Source organism: Falco rusticolus, chromosome 1 (genome assembly GCF_015220075.1).
Source record: "Falco rusticolus isolate bFalRus1 chromosome 1, bFalRus1.pri, whole genome shotgun sequence".
Taxonomy (NCBI): domain Eukaryota; kingdom Metazoa; phylum Chordata; class Aves; order Falconiformes; family Falconidae; genus Falco; species Falco rusticolus.
In genome coordinates, this window is record NC_051187.1 from 7,939,713 (window position 1) to 7,959,582 (window position 19,870).

General features: G+C 42.5%; 1 protein-coding gene across 7 annotated transcripts in view; it reads left to right on the forward strand.

Annotated features, from left to right (window-relative positions):
• The window catches only part of LLGL2 (LLGL scribble cell polarity complex component 2), a 37,520-nt gene extending 18,909 nt beyond the window's left edge, over positions 1 to 18,611 (forward strand). For 6 of the 7 annotated variants that reach the window (XM_037408232.1, XM_037408204.1, XM_037408223.1 and 3 more), the window contains exons 5-26: positions 1,198 to 1,313; positions 1,929 to 2,087; positions 2,882 to 3,044; positions 3,221 to 3,353; positions 4,152 to 4,206; positions 4,399 to 4,553; positions 7,914 to 8,131; positions 8,621 to 8,688; positions 9,734 to 9,887; positions 9,993 to 10,097; positions 10,392 to 10,684; positions 10,945 to 11,098; positions 11,450 to 11,600; positions 12,277 to 12,393; positions 12,924 to 13,090; positions 13,816 to 14,080; positions 14,807 to 14,960; positions 15,561 to 15,598; positions 16,113 to 16,160; positions 16,702 to 16,744; positions 17,471 to 17,532; positions 17,930 to 18,611. In XM_037408232.1, coding sequence (XP_037264129.1) covers positions 1,198 to 1,313; positions 1,929 to 2,087; positions 2,882 to 3,044; positions 3,221 to 3,353; positions 4,152 to 4,206; positions 4,399 to 4,553; positions 7,914 to 8,131; positions 8,621 to 8,688; positions 9,734 to 9,887; positions 9,993 to 10,097; positions 10,392 to 10,684; positions 10,945 to 11,098; positions 11,450 to 11,600; positions 12,277 to 12,393; positions 12,924 to 13,090; positions 13,816 to 14,080; positions 14,807 to 14,960; positions 15,561 to 15,598; positions 16,113 to 16,160; positions 16,702 to 16,744; positions 17,471 to 17,532; positions 17,930 to 17,937 — 2,826 coding nt within the window. In that variant the 3' untranslated portion in view covers positions 17,938 to 18,611. The remainder of the gene's footprint in view (positions 1 to 1,197; positions 1,314 to 1,928; positions 2,088 to 2,881; positions 3,045 to 3,220; positions 3,354 to 4,151; positions 4,207 to 4,398; positions 4,554 to 7,913; positions 8,132 to 8,620; positions 8,689 to 9,733; positions 9,888 to 9,992; positions 10,098 to 10,391; positions 10,685 to 10,944; positions 11,099 to 11,449; positions 11,601 to 12,276; positions 12,394 to 12,923; positions 13,091 to 13,815; positions 14,081 to 14,806; positions 14,961 to 15,560; positions 15,599 to 16,112; positions 16,161 to 16,701; positions 16,745 to 17,470; positions 17,533 to 17,929) is intronic. The other variant, XM_037408188.1, reaches the window with a different exon arrangement.
• Positions 18,612 to 19,870: the final 1,259 nt, after the last annotated feature.

Here is a 19,870-nt window from a genome sequence, read left to right on the forward strand (position 1 = left end):
TTTGTTCCAGGCAGCTGGACTCCTATTACCAATTATATTCAAATGCTGCTTGGTTGGGAATGCTTATCCCAGTGTGTTTTGTGCTCTTGGCAGCACTTGTTGCTGTGGAGATGCTCAGTAAAACTTAGAGTAGCTTTGTTGTTCGTAACTGTTAGTCATTTCTCTCAAGCAACGTATTGGGAATGGTAATAAGGCCAGAATAGTTCAGGCAATCTGCTGCAGAAGCAAGAACTTCAGTTTCCTTTTCCAGACCCTATTATTTCAGTAGGTCTGGGTGGTCTTTCTTCTGCAGAACAACAGATAGAAGAGTAGCTGCTGCTGAACTGATATAATTATTTTCAGGAGTTCAAAAAGGTACTGCTAACCTCGCCTGCTGCTAAGCTTGTTGCCTTTGTGTTTTGGGATATTGAATCTTGCTCCTGGGGATTGCTGCACAGTTATTGCCACAAACTAAAAATAGGAAGGCAGAATTTTCCAAATGTTTGGTGGCTGTCTAACCACTTTCCATTCCCTTGGCTGACAGATTGGTGTCTTGGCCACATACTTTGTTGCCTGATGCACCCAGTATAGCACGAGTGGCCTCTTTGCAAGAGGGATTTAATTCTTGAGGTGGTTTTGGGTGTCTGTTTGCTTAACTAAAATGGTATAAGCTGAAACTCCCATGGGGAGTGTTGCACCAGGTGTGGCTTCAACAGGTAAAATGCTTCAGTTTGAACATAGAGCCAGCAGGGCTGGGCTCATAAAAGGACTCTGACACAACCCTCCAGAATGAGGTTGGACATGAAGAATGCAAGGAGTGTGGTGTAGTAGACTGTATCAGCCCCACCCAAAGCCGGGGTGTGTTGCAGCAAACCATGCTGAGGGAGAAGGTGGTGAGCTAAGAGCCTGCAGCTGCCTTGCTGATCTTTTTCAAGAGCCTAAGTCCTTGTCATTCCCCTCTGTGATAACCTGTGCCTTTGTCCTATATAAGAGGGTTTTTAGCCTTTAGGCTACTTTTTGTCTCCTGCCAACCCCCAAATCCCTTGCTATTAGCTAACAGCATTGCTGCAGGATATATCCACTGCTAGAAAGAGCAGTGGCTGGCTCCCCAGTCCTGTTTTAGCAGAGAATTCTGAACTGCAGCAACTTTCTTGCTGGAGTTACTGTGTTATGTTTAATGTTGTGATTCTGAAAAAAGCATATTGTGTGGTTTTTTAGTGCCAGCTGGTGACATTGCTAGATGATAACAGTTTGCACCTTTGGAGCCTGAAGCAGCACAGTGGAGTATCTGAGCTGCGGGAGGAGCACCGCTTCACGTTGAAAGGGCCACCTGGGTAATCTGCAAGAGTGTTTTTGAGCTAGTTTGGGGATAACTAAGCAAGTAAGAAAATTCTGATATTGTTCTAGCTAGAACTTGTTCTGTTCTTACAGACTCTCGCTGCTGTGAATCCGTTAAAGGGGCATCCATGGAAACCAAACAGGGGCTAGCTGGGGCCTGGGAGACCGCTTTTTAACTGTGTTATACCAATGTAAAGGGTGACACCTTTTTTTAATATTATGCATCCACTCCTGTGTGTACAGGAGCTATAAATCTTAAGACTTAAATATAAGCATCCCTTAAGTCAGAGTTTAAATATTGCTATGGTTTTAGTTACGCTTGATCTCACTAGTTTTGGGTGAGCTGTTTTTTAGCTCCTTTAGGGACACTTAATAAGAGACGCTTCTGTAAAAAGGTGTCTGGAACTTCGTCCATGCACTTGTCAAGTCTTTTGACATGATTTGTCTTAAAGCTAGTGTTTTCATCCTTCAGAAGAATCATGCCTGGCTAAAATCTCTGCCTATAAAACAAATGACACTTGTAAATATCCCTGTTGAGTTCTTAGTTCTCTCAAGTTCAGTAATAATAGTCTTTTTGTATGCAGTTCATGAGAGTCTCTTTGCATCCCCAGGTCTCCACCAAGTGCCACGCAGATAACAGCTGTCCTTCCCCATTCCTCACGGGAAGTCCTGTATCTTGGCACGGAGAGTGGCAACATCTTTGTAGTGGAGCTTCCACCCTTCAGAGTGCTAGAGGACAGGACCATAACCTCTGAGGCTGTGCTGCAGCGGTGAGCGAGCAAACAGGCACTGCTCTGTAGAGGTGGAATCCCATTAGCAGACATATCCTTTGTTAAAATGTCGTGCTGGATTATGTATTGGGGCCTCACTGTTATGTTAAGCATTGTCCAAATCTGCATGACTCCTGTGAAAGTAACTTTTGGTCCTGGTATGTGTTCAGTAACGGTTTCTGTCCTGGTCAACCCAGTACTGTCACTGTGGACGTGCAGCATATAGGCAGAACTGTACAGGAGACACTTGGAGTAAATCTGCAACTCTTGTGCCGTCCCTCATGTTTACTTTTGCAAAAAATGTTATGCTTAGCTGTAATTACCTTTTTTTTTTTTTTTTTTGAACATTGGCAGAACTTCTGAATCTGCTTTATCCAAATGAGTTTTGTCACTCTGGAGATTCAAGTGCTGCTGAAAACTGTCCTACTTCATGTCGCTGTTTTTTCCTGCTGACGTTTCCATATTACTTTTTATTCTATAAGGGTCACAAGAGAATAGGGCCGGTGATTTAGATCATTTTTACTCTCCTGGGATCCAGTTCTGGAATGAATTGTAAACCTTGGGTTTTCCCTGAAGAAAATGAGTCTGGATGAATGTTTGTGTGGCAGGCCTGATGTGATGTCTTATGTAAAATTTTTTTGCTGCTTGAAGGATTTGTGGAAAGATCATACTTATTCTCATTTATTTGAACTTTTTGTTGCTTAATTTCTCATTCTTATACCTTAGCTGTTATTAGTCATATTAGGTTGTACCTGGAATAAGGTTTTCTTGGGTTTTTTCTTCTGCTTCTGTAGAGTACCGGAAGATTACTGTAACAGACGATCATGTGAATTGGTGGAAGCCCTTCGGGAACATCCCAAGAACCCTGACCAGATCCTGATTGGATACAGCAGGGGCTTGATTGTCCTCTGGGACCTGCAGAGTAACAAAGTGACACACCATTTCCTGGGCAGCCAGGTATTCAGTCCAAAGTCAGTTCAGCAGGGGAAGAAGGGCTCTCTTCTCTGGGGGCACTCTGGAGACGAGTAGGTGCAGGGAGAGCCTGACAAAGCTGCTTTTTCAGTAAGAATGCATTGGGTTTGGGGGGATTAATAGCTTTCTGGAGAGTAGTCATTGTATGTCTTTCTATTCAGCAACTGGAGAACCTCTACTGGCAAAGGGATGGCAGTAAATTCATTAGTTGTCACTATGATGGAAGTTACACCCAGTGGCCACTATCCAGTGACAACAGGCAGCATGAGCCTCTGGAAAACATTGTGCCTTATGGTCAGTAAGTGAGGTTTAATTGTTGCATATTTGTCTAAACTCAAACTCATTTTGAGCTTAAGTAGGATATTCATGTCACACTCTCCCTAGTGTTTAATCCTAATGACAAAATGCAGAGCTGCCTTTTGAATGGTCATGAGCCTAGACTAAGGGATTTTAGTCCGCTTTTTTTTTTTCTTGTATTTTAAACTCCTTTACATTGTTGAGGTCTGTCCTGAACATGAAGAGCAAATGTGTTGCAGTAATTAGTGCCCCTTATGAAGAAGGCTGTTGGTGATTCAGCTCTTTGTTTTAGTTCGTGTCCTGTTGAGCAGGAGTTGCTTGGATCTTCTGTAATTAATAGTGAGCTAAGTATACTTTTTGTTGACCTGAGCAGTGATGAAACGAAGCCTCTGATTTGCTGAAACCCATCAAATTGGGATGACCTCATCTCTCAAGCATATAGAAGCTTCTAAAGCTCTATCACTTTTACATTAGTTTCAGGAATGCCTGTGTTTTTAACAATCCTTTCTAGTTAATCAGCTTCTATAACAGCACTTCCACTCCCTGTTAGCCATTAGGAACATAGTTCAAAACTTCTCCTGAGTCTAAGCGTTGTTTTGCTGAGGCGTATTGTGGTTAGTGTGTCCCATATGACTTGTCTGATGTGGCGTGGTCTGGCAAGGTGGTGGTAGTGCCTGCTAATTCAGGTGGCTCTCTTTGGCTTGGAGGCTGAGGTGACAGCGGTGAAGCAGAATAAGGAACTTCCTATGTAAAGATGCAGTTCTTGAATTGTGGTAAATAACTCTGTTCTCTTAGGTCCATTTCCTTGCAAGGCCATCTCCAAGATCTACTGGCAGACAACAAAAAATGGGTAAGTTCGTGGTGTGTCCCTTCACTCTCACCTGTTTAAAGGCATTTAAAGGGTGCAGTGTGCGATACGGTAAGAGCCATTTAGAGTAACAATGTTACGAATTTTTTGTCAGTTTGACTTGCCTCATATCTTTGAAATTTTACTTGCTCCTCACTTCAGCATACACTGCTCTAACTCTGTCTTTCTCTTAAGGATTCCTTACATTATATTCCAAGGAGGGATGCCCCGAGCTAGCTATGGTGACCGGCACAGTATTTCTGTTGTCCATGGCAGTCAGCAAACAGCCTTTGATTTCACATCACGGGTGATAGACTTCTTTATAATCTTCAGTTCAGAGCCTACTGCAGGTATGTGATGAAAGGGTATTATTGAGGAATTAGGATAGCTGTGTACGCTTGTGGAAATCTGCCTGGTATAAATAGCATATGAAATGTGATAAGGAGGTCAGTTGTCTGGGGGTTTTCTGAGACTTTAACGAAGAATCATAGAATCATTAAGGGTCTTTTCTAACCTAAAGATTGACTCTGACCATAAAAGTGATTTGCTGTTTAAAAGTGAAGTGTAAAATACTGGTATAAAGAGTGGGCTGGTTACAAATGCCTTACATTCCTCAGAAAATTAAGCTACTCCATTAATGAGAAAATCTCCTAGGCTCATGTCTGTGTAAGCTGGACGCTGGACATAACCAGGTTGTGAAATGAGGATCTAAATATCGCTGTTTTGAAATAGTACTTCAAAAGAGGCAGTAATTAAACCCAGAATTTACTCCCACCGAGACATTGTTTCTTTTAATTACTACCTGGGTTTATGTCTAGGGCCCTGGGTAATAAATCAGCAAAAGGTGACATAGAACCAAGGGTCAGTATATAGAGAACTTAATTTACTTACTGCTGTTGAACATGAATGTAAACAGTTCTAAAACTGAATAGCACTCATTCCACAGCTTGCTTAGAGCTTGTCAGATTCTTGCTTCTGTTGAAGAGCTTTATTACCCTTACTTCCACAGTAACCTTAATATTCTTTCTTTTGGTGGAATTGTAAAGGATTTTCCCCAAGAACTGTTTGTTTAGTGCTGGTGTAGTTCTTGCTTCTGGTTAAGTTGGAGTAACAGTATAAAATTTCAAGCTTCAGAAATGTACTGGAAGTTGTCAGACCAAATCACAGAAGTCTAGATACTTTTTTGGGATCTTCTGGGCAAATCTTCTATTACTGAATCTTCTTAGGCTTTCTAGTTTCTGGTTTGCCTAGTAGGCTAGTTTCCAAACGTATTTGTCTTGTGTACTGCCAGTGGTGGTGGTGACAGCTCCCGGCCACACACTGTGCAAGCGTGGGCTTTCAAATATGTAGATGCAGGTTAGCTCCCCCTGGCCTGTTGTACAAAGCGGACCACAGAGAAAGTAGGCATGAAGAAACAGCTTTTGGATTCCCCACCACCTCTCTCCCCAGTCCTTAACAGGCCCTTCTCAAGTCACTGAAAAAACAGTGAAGAAACTGGTGGAACATAACCGAGATGAAGTGCCTTTATATGTTTGTTATTATAATTTTCCCTACACAACTGCCTTTTAATAAGCAACTTCCAAATGTGCAGAGCCTGTAGGTCTAAACCTTTAAGCTTAACAATACCTTTAAACTTGAGGTACTGTTTAGCTTTTATCATTAAAGAAACTAGACCCTTTTACTTTCTATCAAGTTGTCAGAGCTGAGATTCTAGATGATGCAACAAGTCTTAAAGATGAAAGAAATCTTGAGTTTTTTAGGTAGAAGATTGACTACTTAAAGTTCAGTTCCTGGATATGATTAGTCTTTAGGATGAAGTAACTGAACTTAACAAGCTTTATATTTATACTTCCCAAGAACTGAATTATCTAGTTAACATAAACTCTGGTGGGTACAGACAGGAGCTGCTACAGGAAGCTGAAACTGTTGCGCTTAGATGAGGAAGTTTTTTTTACCGTAAAATGAGGTTTCTGTGGTTGACAAGCTTCATTGTGGCTGATTACCTAAGCTTAGTGGATCCACGTAGTTTGCCTTGTTTGCCCTTAAGCAATCTTCCCTGCAATGGCAATACGAAGGTATTAATTGTATACCAAAGCCACTTAATTTAATAAGCACAAAGCTTATGCACTACAGCGTGGTAGTAGCTGGTGACTTTCCACTACCCTGAATACACTGTGGAAACAATTTTTAAAAGGCTAGCCCTTCCTGTTTTCCTTTTTTTTTTTTTTTTTTTTTTTTTTTTTTTTAGCAGGTGAATGAGTGCATGGCAGTCATGACAAATTCTAGTATGCTTGCTACTTCAGCAACTTAAAATAGATTCTTGCCATAAGCAAAGAGCTCATGTGTGTGCCTTTGCAGGAAAAAAAATACCGTTAACACAGAGTATATTTGGTTGATGTTGGTGGCAGCAGTCAGAGTGGAGGGCTGATCATGCATAATGTAATATAAGTATGATATTGTTCTATGCAGAAATCCTATAGACCACTGCAAGTGACAGTGGGCAAGAAAGCAAAACAAAACTGGATATGAAACCTTTTATCCATGAAGAAGCTGAACTGATTAGTGATATATTATGACTGGCTAGTCAGAGGTGAAACCTGGAATGTCTAACTAGAGTGATGCCAGGTACTAACTACTTGAAGTTAATTTTGCTGAGTGAACAGAATTGGTACGTGCTTGCTTATAGATGTGCTTTCCTGCAAGTATATTCCAGGTAATCAAACAACTAAAGGGAAGTAAAAGTATGGGTTAACAGGGAAGGTCAGTGAAAAGCTGCTAATTTGCTTGTGGCTCACTGTTTATCACCCCCTGCTCCGCCCCCAGTGTGACGTACTACAGCTGTATGTTCACTTAGATTTCTGTAGCTATGTTAATAGTTGTTGGTGTGAACTGATTTGTGGTTTTGGTTTTTCCCACCAGTTGCTATTGTGTCTGTCTTACGAACTTTACTGCAATAATGTCCTCATTAGATTAAATTTTTTCACTTTAATTCTAGTTACAATGAAAAATCTGGAATTCTTGAGTGTCAGGTATCACCTCTAAAATTACATTAACAGATTTTTTGTAATCTTGTCTAATATTTGTATGAATATATATTAGATGATGTACACACTCTTTAAAAAAGAAACTCCAGAGGATCTGTCAAAACATATGAGAAGCAGGGAAAATGAAAAGTAAGAGAGCTGAATTGCAAATACTTGTCAGTCCAAGCACAGAAGCATTCTGCAGAACTCAAGGCATTGCTGTGTTTAAGCAGCTTAGCCTAGATGGACTGTGGTCCTAACACGGTACTAAATGGGTCACTGCTGGGGTGTATGCATGTCTGTCCACCCCATGCTGTTAATTAGCTGTAGGTAAAGTCCTTTGAGTTCTAGCTGTTACAATGGTAAATATGAACTTGTGTTATTTAGCCATGTATGTTGTTAACAAATTTTTTATTCTGCAGTGGAATCTACACCACTCCTGTGACCACCAGAGTGACTTTATAAAAAGAGTGATGAATTTGCTGTAAATCTGTTAGTATCTTGAAATCTATTAATATTAGTGCCTCAATAGACCCAGTTAACACAGAAGCATTTAAAGGTTTTGCCAACAAAAATGTTTGTGTAGAGATCCGTGATAACAGTTTTCAAATAAGGCTTATAAGAAACTTGTTTCTGTTTACCTTGGATGGTCATTTTTGTCAGCCTCAATGAATCATGTTTCTGCAGAGTTTGATGACCCTTCTGCTATGGTGGTGCTGGCAGAAGAAGAGCTGGTAGTTATAGATTTGAAAACTGCAGGCTGGCCAGCAGTCCATCCTCCATACCTGGCTTCTCTCCATTGCTCAGCCATCACCTGCTCACACCATGTCTCCAACATCCCTCTGAAACTGTGGGAGAGGATTATCAGTGCTGGGAGCAAGCAGAACATTCACTACTCAAATATGGTATGGCAGCTTTAAATGTACATGTGTTCCCATGCATTTAAGAACAGCATGACTGCTCAGAACGTGGGTGGTCTCTGCATGTGGAGGGATGAGTCTCAACAGACGTTGTCCTGCTTCTTAATAGGGTCAAGAAAGGCTTTTTCCCAGAGCACCACCAATACAGTTACTCACACTGGGGGATTAAAATGTGGTATTTTTCAGGCTTTGACAAGCCAGAAGGAAAGTCTGAGTGTTCCCAGCTGTCAGTGGTAACAAAGTTCTCATTAGAAGCATGTAGCTTTCGGCACAGCTTCTTGAGGAAATGTGTAGAGTATCTTCTAAAAAAGCACAGCTGGTGTCAGAACAGGAACATCTAATCCAAACAAAAGCTAACTGCATGGACTGTTTCACTGCTGCTTGCACTGAAGTTCATGCTGTCTTGCTGACTGCGTATTCTCTTAACACTGTTACTGCCTAAGAAGTCACAGTCTTCCTTTAATGTATTTGTAGCCATGGCCGATTGATGGTGGCACCAACATAGCTCCAGATCCTCCACAGAGGGACTTGCTTCTAACAGGGTATGTACTTAACTGATAACAATTAAGGAGCCCTTTCCAGTTCTGTTCTTCTTTTTGAACTAACTGAGGCTTTCCTGTGAGATTAAAGCCTGCTCATCTTGTAGGGAGAAGGCTGCAACGTTACAACTTCTCAAAGCTGGGCTGCTAGCTTTGTAAAGCTAACTGATTCTACTGCTTCTGAATGAACAGGCCGTGATGTCCACAGATGACTTGTAAACTTGGCTTATTTGAGTTATGATGTGTTATCCATTTTCCCCCACAAACATCAGTGTAGAAGTGCAGGCAGTAATCCAGACTGGTTTGAAGGGAGCAATGTAAAAGCAGAGCTTAATCTTGGATGTTTTGAAAATCCATACACCCCCAAGTTCTCAGTGTCAAAGAAGAGGTTAGCTTGGACTCCTGCCTGCTTTGATCAGCATGAATAGATCTAGCTAAGTGGTGGAAGTAGCTAGCAAGAGATTGTCTCATTGCATGACAATGTAGCATTTTCTTTTCAAAGCACTTTTAGGCATTTCAGTGAGCTGTTCTTCAGTCTTCATTCTTGATGCAGCAGGTTGTTAGAAGTCCTTACCCTTACGGTGGAAGACCGTATTGTTCCGTGGAACAATATTCCGTGGAAGAAAATGTTGCCAATTTTCACCTGGAGCACTAAGATTAAAACTTGGTTTCTTTCCTTTTCTCCCAGTAATAGTATTTTTGTCAGGATGCGTTGTTCCTTCTATATGCTAAGCTTTTCTTCCTTTTCGGTGCTTTTTGAAGTAATCTTAAACTGTATGTTGCTGTCAGATCGATTAAAAATGGATTAAAAAATGGATTAAAAACCCCAACCAAAACAAAAAAAGCCACAAAAAACCCCTCACAAACACTCCGCACCCCCCCACCCCCCATCTTCTCTTGAAGCACTAAGTTGCCACAGCTGAGGGCTTTGTAAATAGTGTAGTTTAATCTTTGGTTGTGTTTTTTCCCCCTCTGTTTTATCATCTTCATCTGGGTCATGTGCTTTTCTCCTGTATGATGTGTGCTTCTGTAACTCTCCCCCATACAGGCATGAAGATGGTACTGTGCGGTTTTGGGATGCATCTGGTGTCTGCTTACATCTTCTCTATAAGCTAAGCACAGTGAGAGTATTTCTCACAGATGCTGATCCCAATGACAATATGAACACCCTGGGTGAGGATGAATGGCCTCCACTTCGCAAAGTAAGATGGCTATTGCTTGTAGCTTTCTGAAAACCTGAGGAGTTCTGATTCTTGTCCTAGTTAACGTATCTGCAAAGACTAGCCACTGTGTATCCTCTTGCCTAGGTTGGTACCTTCGACCCTTACAGTGATGATCCTAGACTTGGGATCCAGAAGATCTACCTGTGTAAATACAGTGGATACTTGGCTGTAGCTGGTACAGCAGGACAGGTATTGAAATATAAAGAATTGTCATAAACCTTGCTTTAGTGCAGGTTGTCACAGTGCAACTTGAAGATGCAATAAAATTTGAAATACTCATTTCTCTAGTGGTAAATCAGTCTAGTCACTGGAAATGTTATTTCACGGTTCTCAGCTTTCTCTAATCTGTATTTTAGACTTTATCTAATGCTATTTGTATGCCCTGAGAGATGCCGTAGTTCTTGTAGCTGCTGAGAAGGCCTGCAGCTTGAAGGACCACTTGCATGGTAAAAGCTATAGCAAAGTCTGTCCTTTTCCTTTCAGATACTAGTGATGGAACTGAATGACGAAGATGCAGAACATGTTGTGGACCATGCTGAAGCAGATCTCCTGCAGGACCAAGAGGGCTATCGATGGAAAGGTCATGAGAAATTAAAAACTCGAGATGGACCTGTTCGATTTGAAGCTGGTTTTCAACCATTTGTCCTTGTCCAATGTCAACCACCAGCTGTAGTCACCTCATTGGCCCTTCACTCTGAATGGAAACTTGTGGCCTTTGGTACCAGTCATGGTTTTGGGCTTTTTGACCACCAGCAGAAACGACTGGTCTTTGTCAAGTAGGTATCTTCTTTCCAGGAGATCTGTGGTAATCCTCTGTTAAAGGTGGCCTAGGATTGCTAACAAAGCAAGTAGAAGTAAATGATTTCTCAAACGCAGTCAGTGTGGCAAGAAGCTCTGCCTTATCGGACTCGATCCTTGAAGATCTTCAAGTGTATATATAAGCATGTTCCAACATTGGTGTGTGTCCTGTTGGACTCTTGGGAGTGATTGCTACCCATTAGAAAGTGACCATGTGCCTGCTGTCTCCCTCTTCCAGGTGTACGCTGCATCCTAGTGATCAATTGGCCTTAGAAGGCCCACTGTCTCGGGTGAAATCCTTGAAGAAGTCCCTCCGTCAATCGTTCAGACGGATTAGAAGAAGCCGGGTATCTAGTAGGAAGCGACGAGGAGGGAGTGGAAATGCCTCAGACGTGAGTCATCCACCTTTTTGGGGTCCTTTCTGTTTACAGGTTGGAGGATTAGTCCAACATTACTTAGTAATTAGCAGAGTCCTGATTAGACTGCCTAGAGCAGGAGGTGGTCTGCAGTCCTGCTGTGGTATCAGTAGTTACTGGAATAAGGGCAAAAATGGCAGTTTCTGATGCTGCTGTTAGATAAAAATAGTCACATTTTTAGAGATCTACTGTCTGTAGTTGAACGTAAAATGTATCTGTTCACTGGTATGATGGTGCTTTCCCTGTCTATATTGCTGCCATTCTTACTGTCTCTCTCTCTCCCCCAGGCTTTTGCCTGACTGACAAAATGTCTTCTTATCTTTGAAGGTGCAAGAAGCAAACGCCAAATTTGACCAAGACACATTGCAGGAAATGGAACTGGCTCCAGTCCAGCGGAAGATTGAAGCCCGGTCTGCAGAAGACTCCTTCACTGGCTTTGTGCGAACCTTATATTTTGCTGATACCTTCTTGAGAGACAGTGAGTAGAAAAAGCATCTCTCTGTTCTTCTGAACGGGTCCTTCCTCCTTCTGCCAAGGAATGTATTAGGATTTACTGCCAGGAAAATTCGGCACCTCCTGTGTCCTACTTTGTGCTATGCTGAAAAACTAATATAGAACAAGAGCATATGTTGCCATGCAGAATTGTTATTTAGCCATTCTGGCTGCTGGCTATTCAAAGGCCAGTAGTAGTTCATCTTTGGATGCAGCCTTTATGTATCATTTTTCAATGTGCTGGAATGACATCTGACTTTTTAGTATAAGCTGTTCTGTATCTCATCACTTTAAAATTTACCCCTGCCCTCAGCAGGGCGTTTTAATTTTGGTGAGGATGGTGGCGGCTGTGCATCAGAGCCCATACTGATATCATGAAGGAGTTTGCTTTGCTCATATGCGATATAAGTATGTGAAAACTGGATGCAGCAATTGTGGTGTTTGATGGAAACAGCCGTCTCTTCCCTTTACGTGCTCTGTCCTTTATTAGGGCTGTTGATGGACACATTGGGAAAAGTGCTAAGAACCTGCAGTTTCCCTGGCAAATCTGCCCTAATATATTTAGGGTGTAAACAGAGGGAGGATTTGTACAGCTAGTGGGAAGCAGTTATCCAAGGATGTCACAGATGGTGCCTCACTCATGAGCCTTCTTGTTGCTTCAGGCTCCCGCCACTGCCCATCCTTGTGGGCAGGCACCAATGGAGGTACAGTCTACGCCTTCTGTTTACGTGTTCCTCCAGCAGAGAGGAGGATGGATGAACCTGTCAGGGCAGAGCAGGGTAAGTATGCCTTGTGAAAGCAAGGTCCTAAGGGATCTGAGCTATCACTCATATAACCAAGGGTTACACACATAAAAACAAGGTAGCTCAACTGCTGCTGTTTATCAGTGAAAGCGGAGCTAAATGCAGCCATGTGTGAGCTAAGCAATGCTTACTGCAGCAACTGAACTGAAGAGTGAGCGAGCTCCAGACTGCTCGACATGCTTTAGCCTCATTTCCTGTTGACTTCAGAAATATAAATTTGCATCAGCTGTCATTGAAGTTTACCATCAAGCCTCAGTGCACATGTACTTTATTCTGACAGCTGGACCTGCTGTCTTTATGTAATAATAGTTACTGCTTAACAGGAACCAGTTCAGTCCAAATACCCTTTAACTATTAAAAATCTTTTTAGGCAGGGTTTCTGTAACTGCATTGTATAGGTCTCCAGCTCTGGGAGGATTTGGGTCAGGTTCTAACACAGTGTCTCTGACTAGACTCCTGTCTGGTTTTTCTCTTTGTTTATTTTCCTCCTTATCTTGCTTGTCTAGCCAAAGAGATTCAGCTGATGCACAGGGCTCCTGTTGTGGGTATACTTGTCTTGGACGGACGCAGCATTCCCCTCCCAGAACCTCTAGAAGTAGCACATGACCTTTCTAAGAGTCCTGATATGCAAGGCAGCCATCAACTGTTGGTAGTGTCTGAAGAGCAATTTAAGGTAAGTATCACCCAGGAGGTGCATATGAACTGCATAAAATCTGCTAAAGCAAGTGCTCAGTGGAAAGATAACTCTTGGGAGTGCTTATTCTCCTGTATCTGAATGACACCTATGGGACGGTATTTCTGTCTGGTACAGTCCATAAATGAGGTGTGTGCTGACAAATTGGGTATTCAGCATAGTAGTGCACATGCTGAACATAGAAATTTTATTCCTCTATTACATTACACTCTTTAGACAAGATTGCTTCTGCTTTTGCTGTGGTTAGTACAGAAGCAGGAATTGGTTGGCATTTCGATGAAGCAGCTAAGAAGCTTCATGTTTTGCACACTAACTAGTCAGCATAAAAGAGAAGACTTGAAGTAGCTTGCTGTAGGTTGGCCCTGGCTTTTTAATGTGGAAGAGCATACAGTTAGTGTAAACCCTGTTCTCTTTCTGTAATAATTTGTAGCCAAATGTGGAGGGGTTTTGAAAGAACTAGGGGAGAAATGCAGTTTGCAGCCTGAAGGGTAAAACTGCTTGATGTCAGAACAGAAACAGATTCTAACACTGACTGTGTGGCTGATTACTTGTCCATGAGCAGGGAGCCAGGCTGACTCAGATTACACCTGTGTGTACACACTGTGAATGAAAACATTGTTAAAGGAGGGAGCAGCAGATGTCCAGGGGTGCAGCTGCTCCCATTGTGCAGGAAAGAGACGTCAGTGTCTTGTTTCTATTGACAGGTGTTCACATTACCCAAAGTTAGCTCCAAACTGAAGCTCAAGCTGACGGCCCTGGAAGGCTGTAGGGTACGAAAGGTGACGGTTGCAAACTTTGGCAGCTGCAAGACTGACGATTACAGTGAAAATGACCTGGCTGTCCTAACTAATCTAGGAGACATTCAGATCATCTCACTGCCCTTCCTCAAGTTACAGATCCGCTACCCTTGCATCCGCAAAGAGGATGTGAGCGGCATTGCATCCTGCGTCTTCACTAAATATGGCCAAGGTAAGTAAGGTGTGCTTCTCCCAAATCGTCTACCTCTGTGTTTGAGACAATAGAAAAGGGATTATAGGGCTTAGTGTTAAAACTGGCTGTGTATACATGTGAATATTACGTAAATATGTCCATTATAGGTTTCTGGCCAGTAGCTGTTGCCAACAGGTACTGACATGTGAATTAGCAGAAGTAAGTTTATTCTAGTTTATTCTATCGTTACTAATAGAATACAGTGGTTTTCAGCTAACAGGTTGGATGTGCCCCATAGGTGGCTTCTATCTGGCCACCCTCCTCTTGTCTGGAGTCAACAGAATGGCTCTCTAAGCAGCAGGCACTGAGGAAAAATGGCTGCATTGTGCCTCCTATACATGCCTGTGCTCAACAATCAAACTGCAAAACTGGGATTCAACATCCTGTGGTTGTTGAAGGTGGACGGCTGGTTTGCAGTTCAGTTTTTACGTCTTTCTGTGTTGCTTTTCGTAAGTGTCAGCGCAGGACAATACAATTATCTTTCAGCATAATCCTAAATTGTCCAGTCTCTAGGCTAACCAATCCTTGGGAAACTGGGCTAATATCTTCCTCAGTGATTCCTCCTCATTTAGATAGGAGGAAATGCAAACCCTTTCTGCTAAACATAGAGGATGCTTAGATCTGTTCTTTTTTGGATCACCTCTAGTTCTGGAACTGTATTCTTGGACTTGAGGGAATTGCTTGTAAATTCCCAATTATCTGTAGGTTTCTATCTGATCTCTCCATCGGAGTTTGAGAGGTTTTCGCTTTCTACCAAATGGTTAGTGGAGCCCCGGTGCATTGTGGACATGCCGGAAGTTACAAGCAACAACCATGTGCACAAGAAATCTGGCATGGAGAATGCAACAAGAAAATCCAGGTAAAGTGTAAAACTCTTGCACATTGACTGTGTGTTAAGTAGTGATAAAAAAGAAAAGACTTCAAACTCTTACCGACATTCCTAGATGGACTGGCATCAGGAAATGTAACCTTCTCCCTGGTTTTCCTACTTGCAGTACAGCTGGTGGGACAAAATAGTGAAGCATTGGAATTGGTATCCCTAAGCTAGAGTCATAAACTGTAAGCTCTAGCTTGCTTTACTTGTTCCTTAATGATGTGTCTGACTGACACTTGACTCTTGCATGCTTCAGGGGCCATGTGTTAACTGACGAGGCTGAACTGTTGCTCTGTGACGGGAAATCCAGTGTTCTTCCTCTCCTCTTAGAACATCACCAAATAACAGTAAATCTGACTCTCATGGACATCCTATAGGAATTTTATTCCAAAAGTTTAGAAATGTCCTCTGGTGCCTGTAGACTTCTGCATCACCAACATGTGATGAAGCCCTTCCTGCATTCTTGCTCAAGCTTTTAGCTAGTGTGCACTGGAGCTTCTTTTAGCTGTCAAGAGTATAGGTGAATTCTCTGCACCCCTGTACCTCAGAGTCAGTGATTGTTTTCTGCCCCCTTTCCTTTTTTAGGGGACCAGAAAGGAGTTTGGGTGACTATGGAGAAGATGGTAAGCAAAAAGTAATTGTGCTAAATGTAGCGTGGTGATGTGGAAACCTGAACCATCTTTCCTATTGCTACAGTTGGTATTTTCTGCCTAAGAAAGGGGAAAGTAAGGAGGGACGTGAGGGAAATGTTGTGACCTGCTTGGACACAGTAGTTGCTAGCTCTAAAGTAAGTTGCATGTGGCAAGATTGCCTTGAAAGGATACAACACAGTTTCTGATGGAAGGAAGAGGCTGTGGGAAGAGAAGGTCTGAAATTACAGATGAGATCTTCTGTTAGCCAGACTAATATTGTTGGAAAATACAGTTCAGTATATGAGAGGCTTTAAGGATTAGCTGTGAAGCATTCGGTAAAGTCAAAAGGTACTTAATGGGGGGTGGCGGTGAGGGGATAAATCCAGTCCTTCTGTGAGTTTCCAAAACTGCACATATTTCATGAAAAGGGGAAAATATTGTTAGGTAAAAGCTTTTTTCCTGCTGTGGTTTTTTTGTTTTGTTTTGTTTTTTGTTTTTTTTTTAGAAAGGAAGTCTGGGAGGCTGATGGAACATGCCTTACTCAATGACGAAAGTGAGTGAGATGAAGTCTTCCTACTGACAGGGCAGGTGCCTTTCTGGGTGGGAAAAGAAGAAAGCTGCTGGGCATTTTGTGGATTCCAGTACTCGGTTCCAAGGGATCAGCAATTACACAAGACTGGTAGAAATACTGGGCTTTCATGAATCGGTAGAAGTGAGGGGTTGGACAGATAGTCAGGCCCTCAGGCAGGGGTTGTTCCACATAGCTCCATTCACTGCTGTGATAAGAGAAGGATCTTTACTTTCCAATGGGACCTGTGTAAAATGACAGCTGGAACAGACTGTTCCTTTGGGGCTCTAGTACACCGGGACTGGCAACATTTCCTCTGGCAAATGACTGCTTCAGTCCTTTATGCCAGCCTGTTCAGTAAAAGCCTGGTACTGTTGAAGAGGCAATGATATTCTTAAGTCTGACCTCTGTGTTGTGGGAGGCAAATTTAAAAGCTGTTCAGCAGGGAGGTGGAATGTGGCTAGGCTGCTGCCTGCAAGCAGATCTCCACTGGTTTGGCTCACTACTTTAACCCTCTGCTTTCCAGAAGTCCTGAAGGAGATCCAGAGTACTCTGGAGGGAGGCAGAGGGTGAGTATCAACCAACTTCTGTTCCTAATGGGTGGGGTGGCAAGGGAGGGCATTTCTAGTTGAAAGCAGGGGGATGCCCAACATGATGGCAGGGATCCTTGTGCTGGAATCTGGTCATGTGTGTCCCCCACAAACTTCCAAAGGGCAATAGTAAGAGAGAGGCAAGTTCTCTTTCACATGTTGTCCCTTGACATTTTTTATGAATAATGTTTTGTCTTTTTCTCTCCGAAAAGCAGGAGAGATCACATTCCCACATCCCAAAGGAACAAGACTCTGAGTATTCGCATACAGGTTTCTATTTGTGTCAACCCATACTGATCTAAGGGCAGGCCACATGGGCTTAGTTGGTCGAGGATGGGACTCTGGAGTTGTAATCCTGGCTTGACACCGTCACTTGGACATGTTCAGCATCTCTGCTCCCATTCTGGCTATACATTAAAGCTAAGCTACCACCATGGGTGCGGGGCTTTATCTTGTCTCCCTAGAATACTGATGTTCAGGTGACAGGGGCTACGGAAGTGTAGACAAAGGACTACTGTTTGCAACGGATGCAGGAAGCTTGGTGGGATTGGTAACTGCTGGTGTGTAAGGATAAGTGACTGTCTGACATGCTCTGCTCTGCGCACTTCTTCTGGACACTACCTAATCCTGGTCTTCTGTCAGCAGCTGGGAGTGGATGGGAAGATACTGCATTGCAATAATGAATCTTTTCTTGTGTCATTGCAGGAGCTATGCAGAAAGAAATTTGGCAAGAAGTCCATTAGGACACGGACTAAGTAATGGAGGAGGTAGGTAAGGCTAAAGATATTTCAGGCCTAGTGAAGGAGCCAAAGGAAGCAGGAAGTAGAGTGAAGTTTCTGTATAAAATTCAGCTTATTTAAATGGCTTGTGATAGTGCAGAATTCTGATCTGAATGGATTCAGGATGGGAATCTGTTGGCTGAGTGGTGTACTGGCACTGTGCAGCACCTTATGTGCCCCATGAGTGAATATGCTGCATCAGTTTTAAAGGAAGAGCTAAAAATCCTTTGCAGGCTTCTGTCTAACTCTCAATCTTACCATAAAGCAGGCTGAACAGGTAGCCAGAGCTCATAGCAATAATCTGTTGAGTATATAGACTCGTTAACTCTCATTAGCTTTCAACTTCTGTTTTCTAAAATGGCTTTTGCATTCTTTTATCCAAAAGCAGATTGACCAGAATTCATCAAGGAGTTTCTGGCTTTGGATTGAGTGCCATAACACTACTGATTGGGCAGACCGTCCCTGGGGAGAAGGCACCGCTGTTTCGGCAGGCTAGTGAGCTGCAACTTGCATGCATATGTGTGCCTGCCTCTGCCTCCCCTTTTAGTGCCTCATTAGAGACATCTCCTCTTGGAGCCCGCCTTGCATTAGGACAGAAGTGGATTGCCAGGTCTGATGCACCACAAGCCTCTGAGTACATCTAACTTTTAAATGTTTGCACATTTCTCTTTTCTACTGGGCTGGGTTTTAAATTATAAATGTTGCTGCCTTGGTGCAGGATTTTAATAAACGCACACTGTTACCTCCAACTGGTTTAAAATTATTTTTTGTACAATTTTTTAAAAATCTTATGGGTATTTCAGTTTTAACGGAAACATTTTAGAAATTTACTTTTTAAAAGAAAATATTAAATAATATATGCTAGATTCCTGTGACTGCTGTATGTGGTATCTGAATGAATAATTTTGGGTTTTGTTTGTTTATGGTACTGTTAACTGGCTCTATGGATTTGGGTAGAATCTATTTTTGTAGCCATTCAAATCAGAGGAAAACTAATTGAACTTGATTTTTGTTTCAACACTGCATTGTTCTTTTTTGCAAATAAAACTCTGATTTCCCTTTTGTGATCCTTGTCTGCTCTTCTGTCTATTCTTTCCATCAGCAGCTTCTTTCACATTGGCAACAGACTCATGCCCACTGACCCCTTGATGAAGGTGGAGCTGTCCCTCTCTGAGCTGTAGAGGCAAAGAGCACTCCTGGAGATTTAGTGGCCTTGTTAAGCAAGCAAGGTGGTGGTTTGGAAAAGATGCATGTGGCAAGCAAACTGATTATATCACTCACCTGCAATCCATATGTTGTGTTGCCAGGAAAGGGCACTGGTTTAGATTATAGTCCCCAGAAGGTCATCTGCTGGCTTGTCCTGAAATAACTTGGGTGATAACACACTGAAGGGAGAAACAGTTGATCTGGCAATACTGCTGTACTAGTCAGCCAACAGATGTTGAATTGAAACTGGTGAAGCTCTGTGTGGAGCAGTTCATTACTCTTTAAAATGTTGATTCATTTGTCTCTGATATAACACTGCTTTCTTCTTTTCCAATGAAGAAAAAGAATAGGGTATTCTCCAGTTTCTTTCCTGTAACTTGCTTGTTGCACTATGAGAGTCAGTGAGAAAAGAGCTAAATCCTCCCAGACTGGGTGCTGAGCTGTCATCCTTGGCCTGCTTTGGAACCCTCCCCTTGAAAGATCTCTTGTTTCAGGCTCTGTCTTTATCTTCCTGAGCAACGTGGAGGGATCCTTTCTTTCCTGGGGTACTAGGGCGGCACTTCCTATTCTGCAGGAGAATATGGTTGCAGAGTTGCTGTTGCTCAGGTGGTGTTTCGGGCCCCTTCCTTCTAGAAGAATTAGCATCTCCTTTGAGACCCAATTTATTGCTAATGTGGTTTTAGGAAGCCTTTTCTCCTACTCAGCGTGGTCTGACAAATTAGTTTCCATTTCCATATTTCTACTAGTTTCATTATTTCCTTGTTTCCATTGCTGCAGGATTGAGGCTAACAGAAAGGTGGCCTGCTGTTTTCCACTACTTGTGCCAGACACTGATGCTGCAAATTTACAGGAAGTTACGGTTTAATCAGCAGCTTCTGAGCTGTTGTTATCATGTGCATGTGCATCATCCTGGTGCACCCAGCTGCTTCTTTCTGCTCCTCACAGATGGACTGATTCTAATGCCTTTCCTGAGCATTTCATTTGCTGGCAGGCTTGGGGTAAGTGACAAGGCAGTCATGCTCGGAAAGGGCAGAAGCAATTTGTAACTTCTCCCCATTTTTACCCACAACTTGAAAAATCAAATCGGTCCTCTGAGAGAGTTATGCTATCATAATTCTTA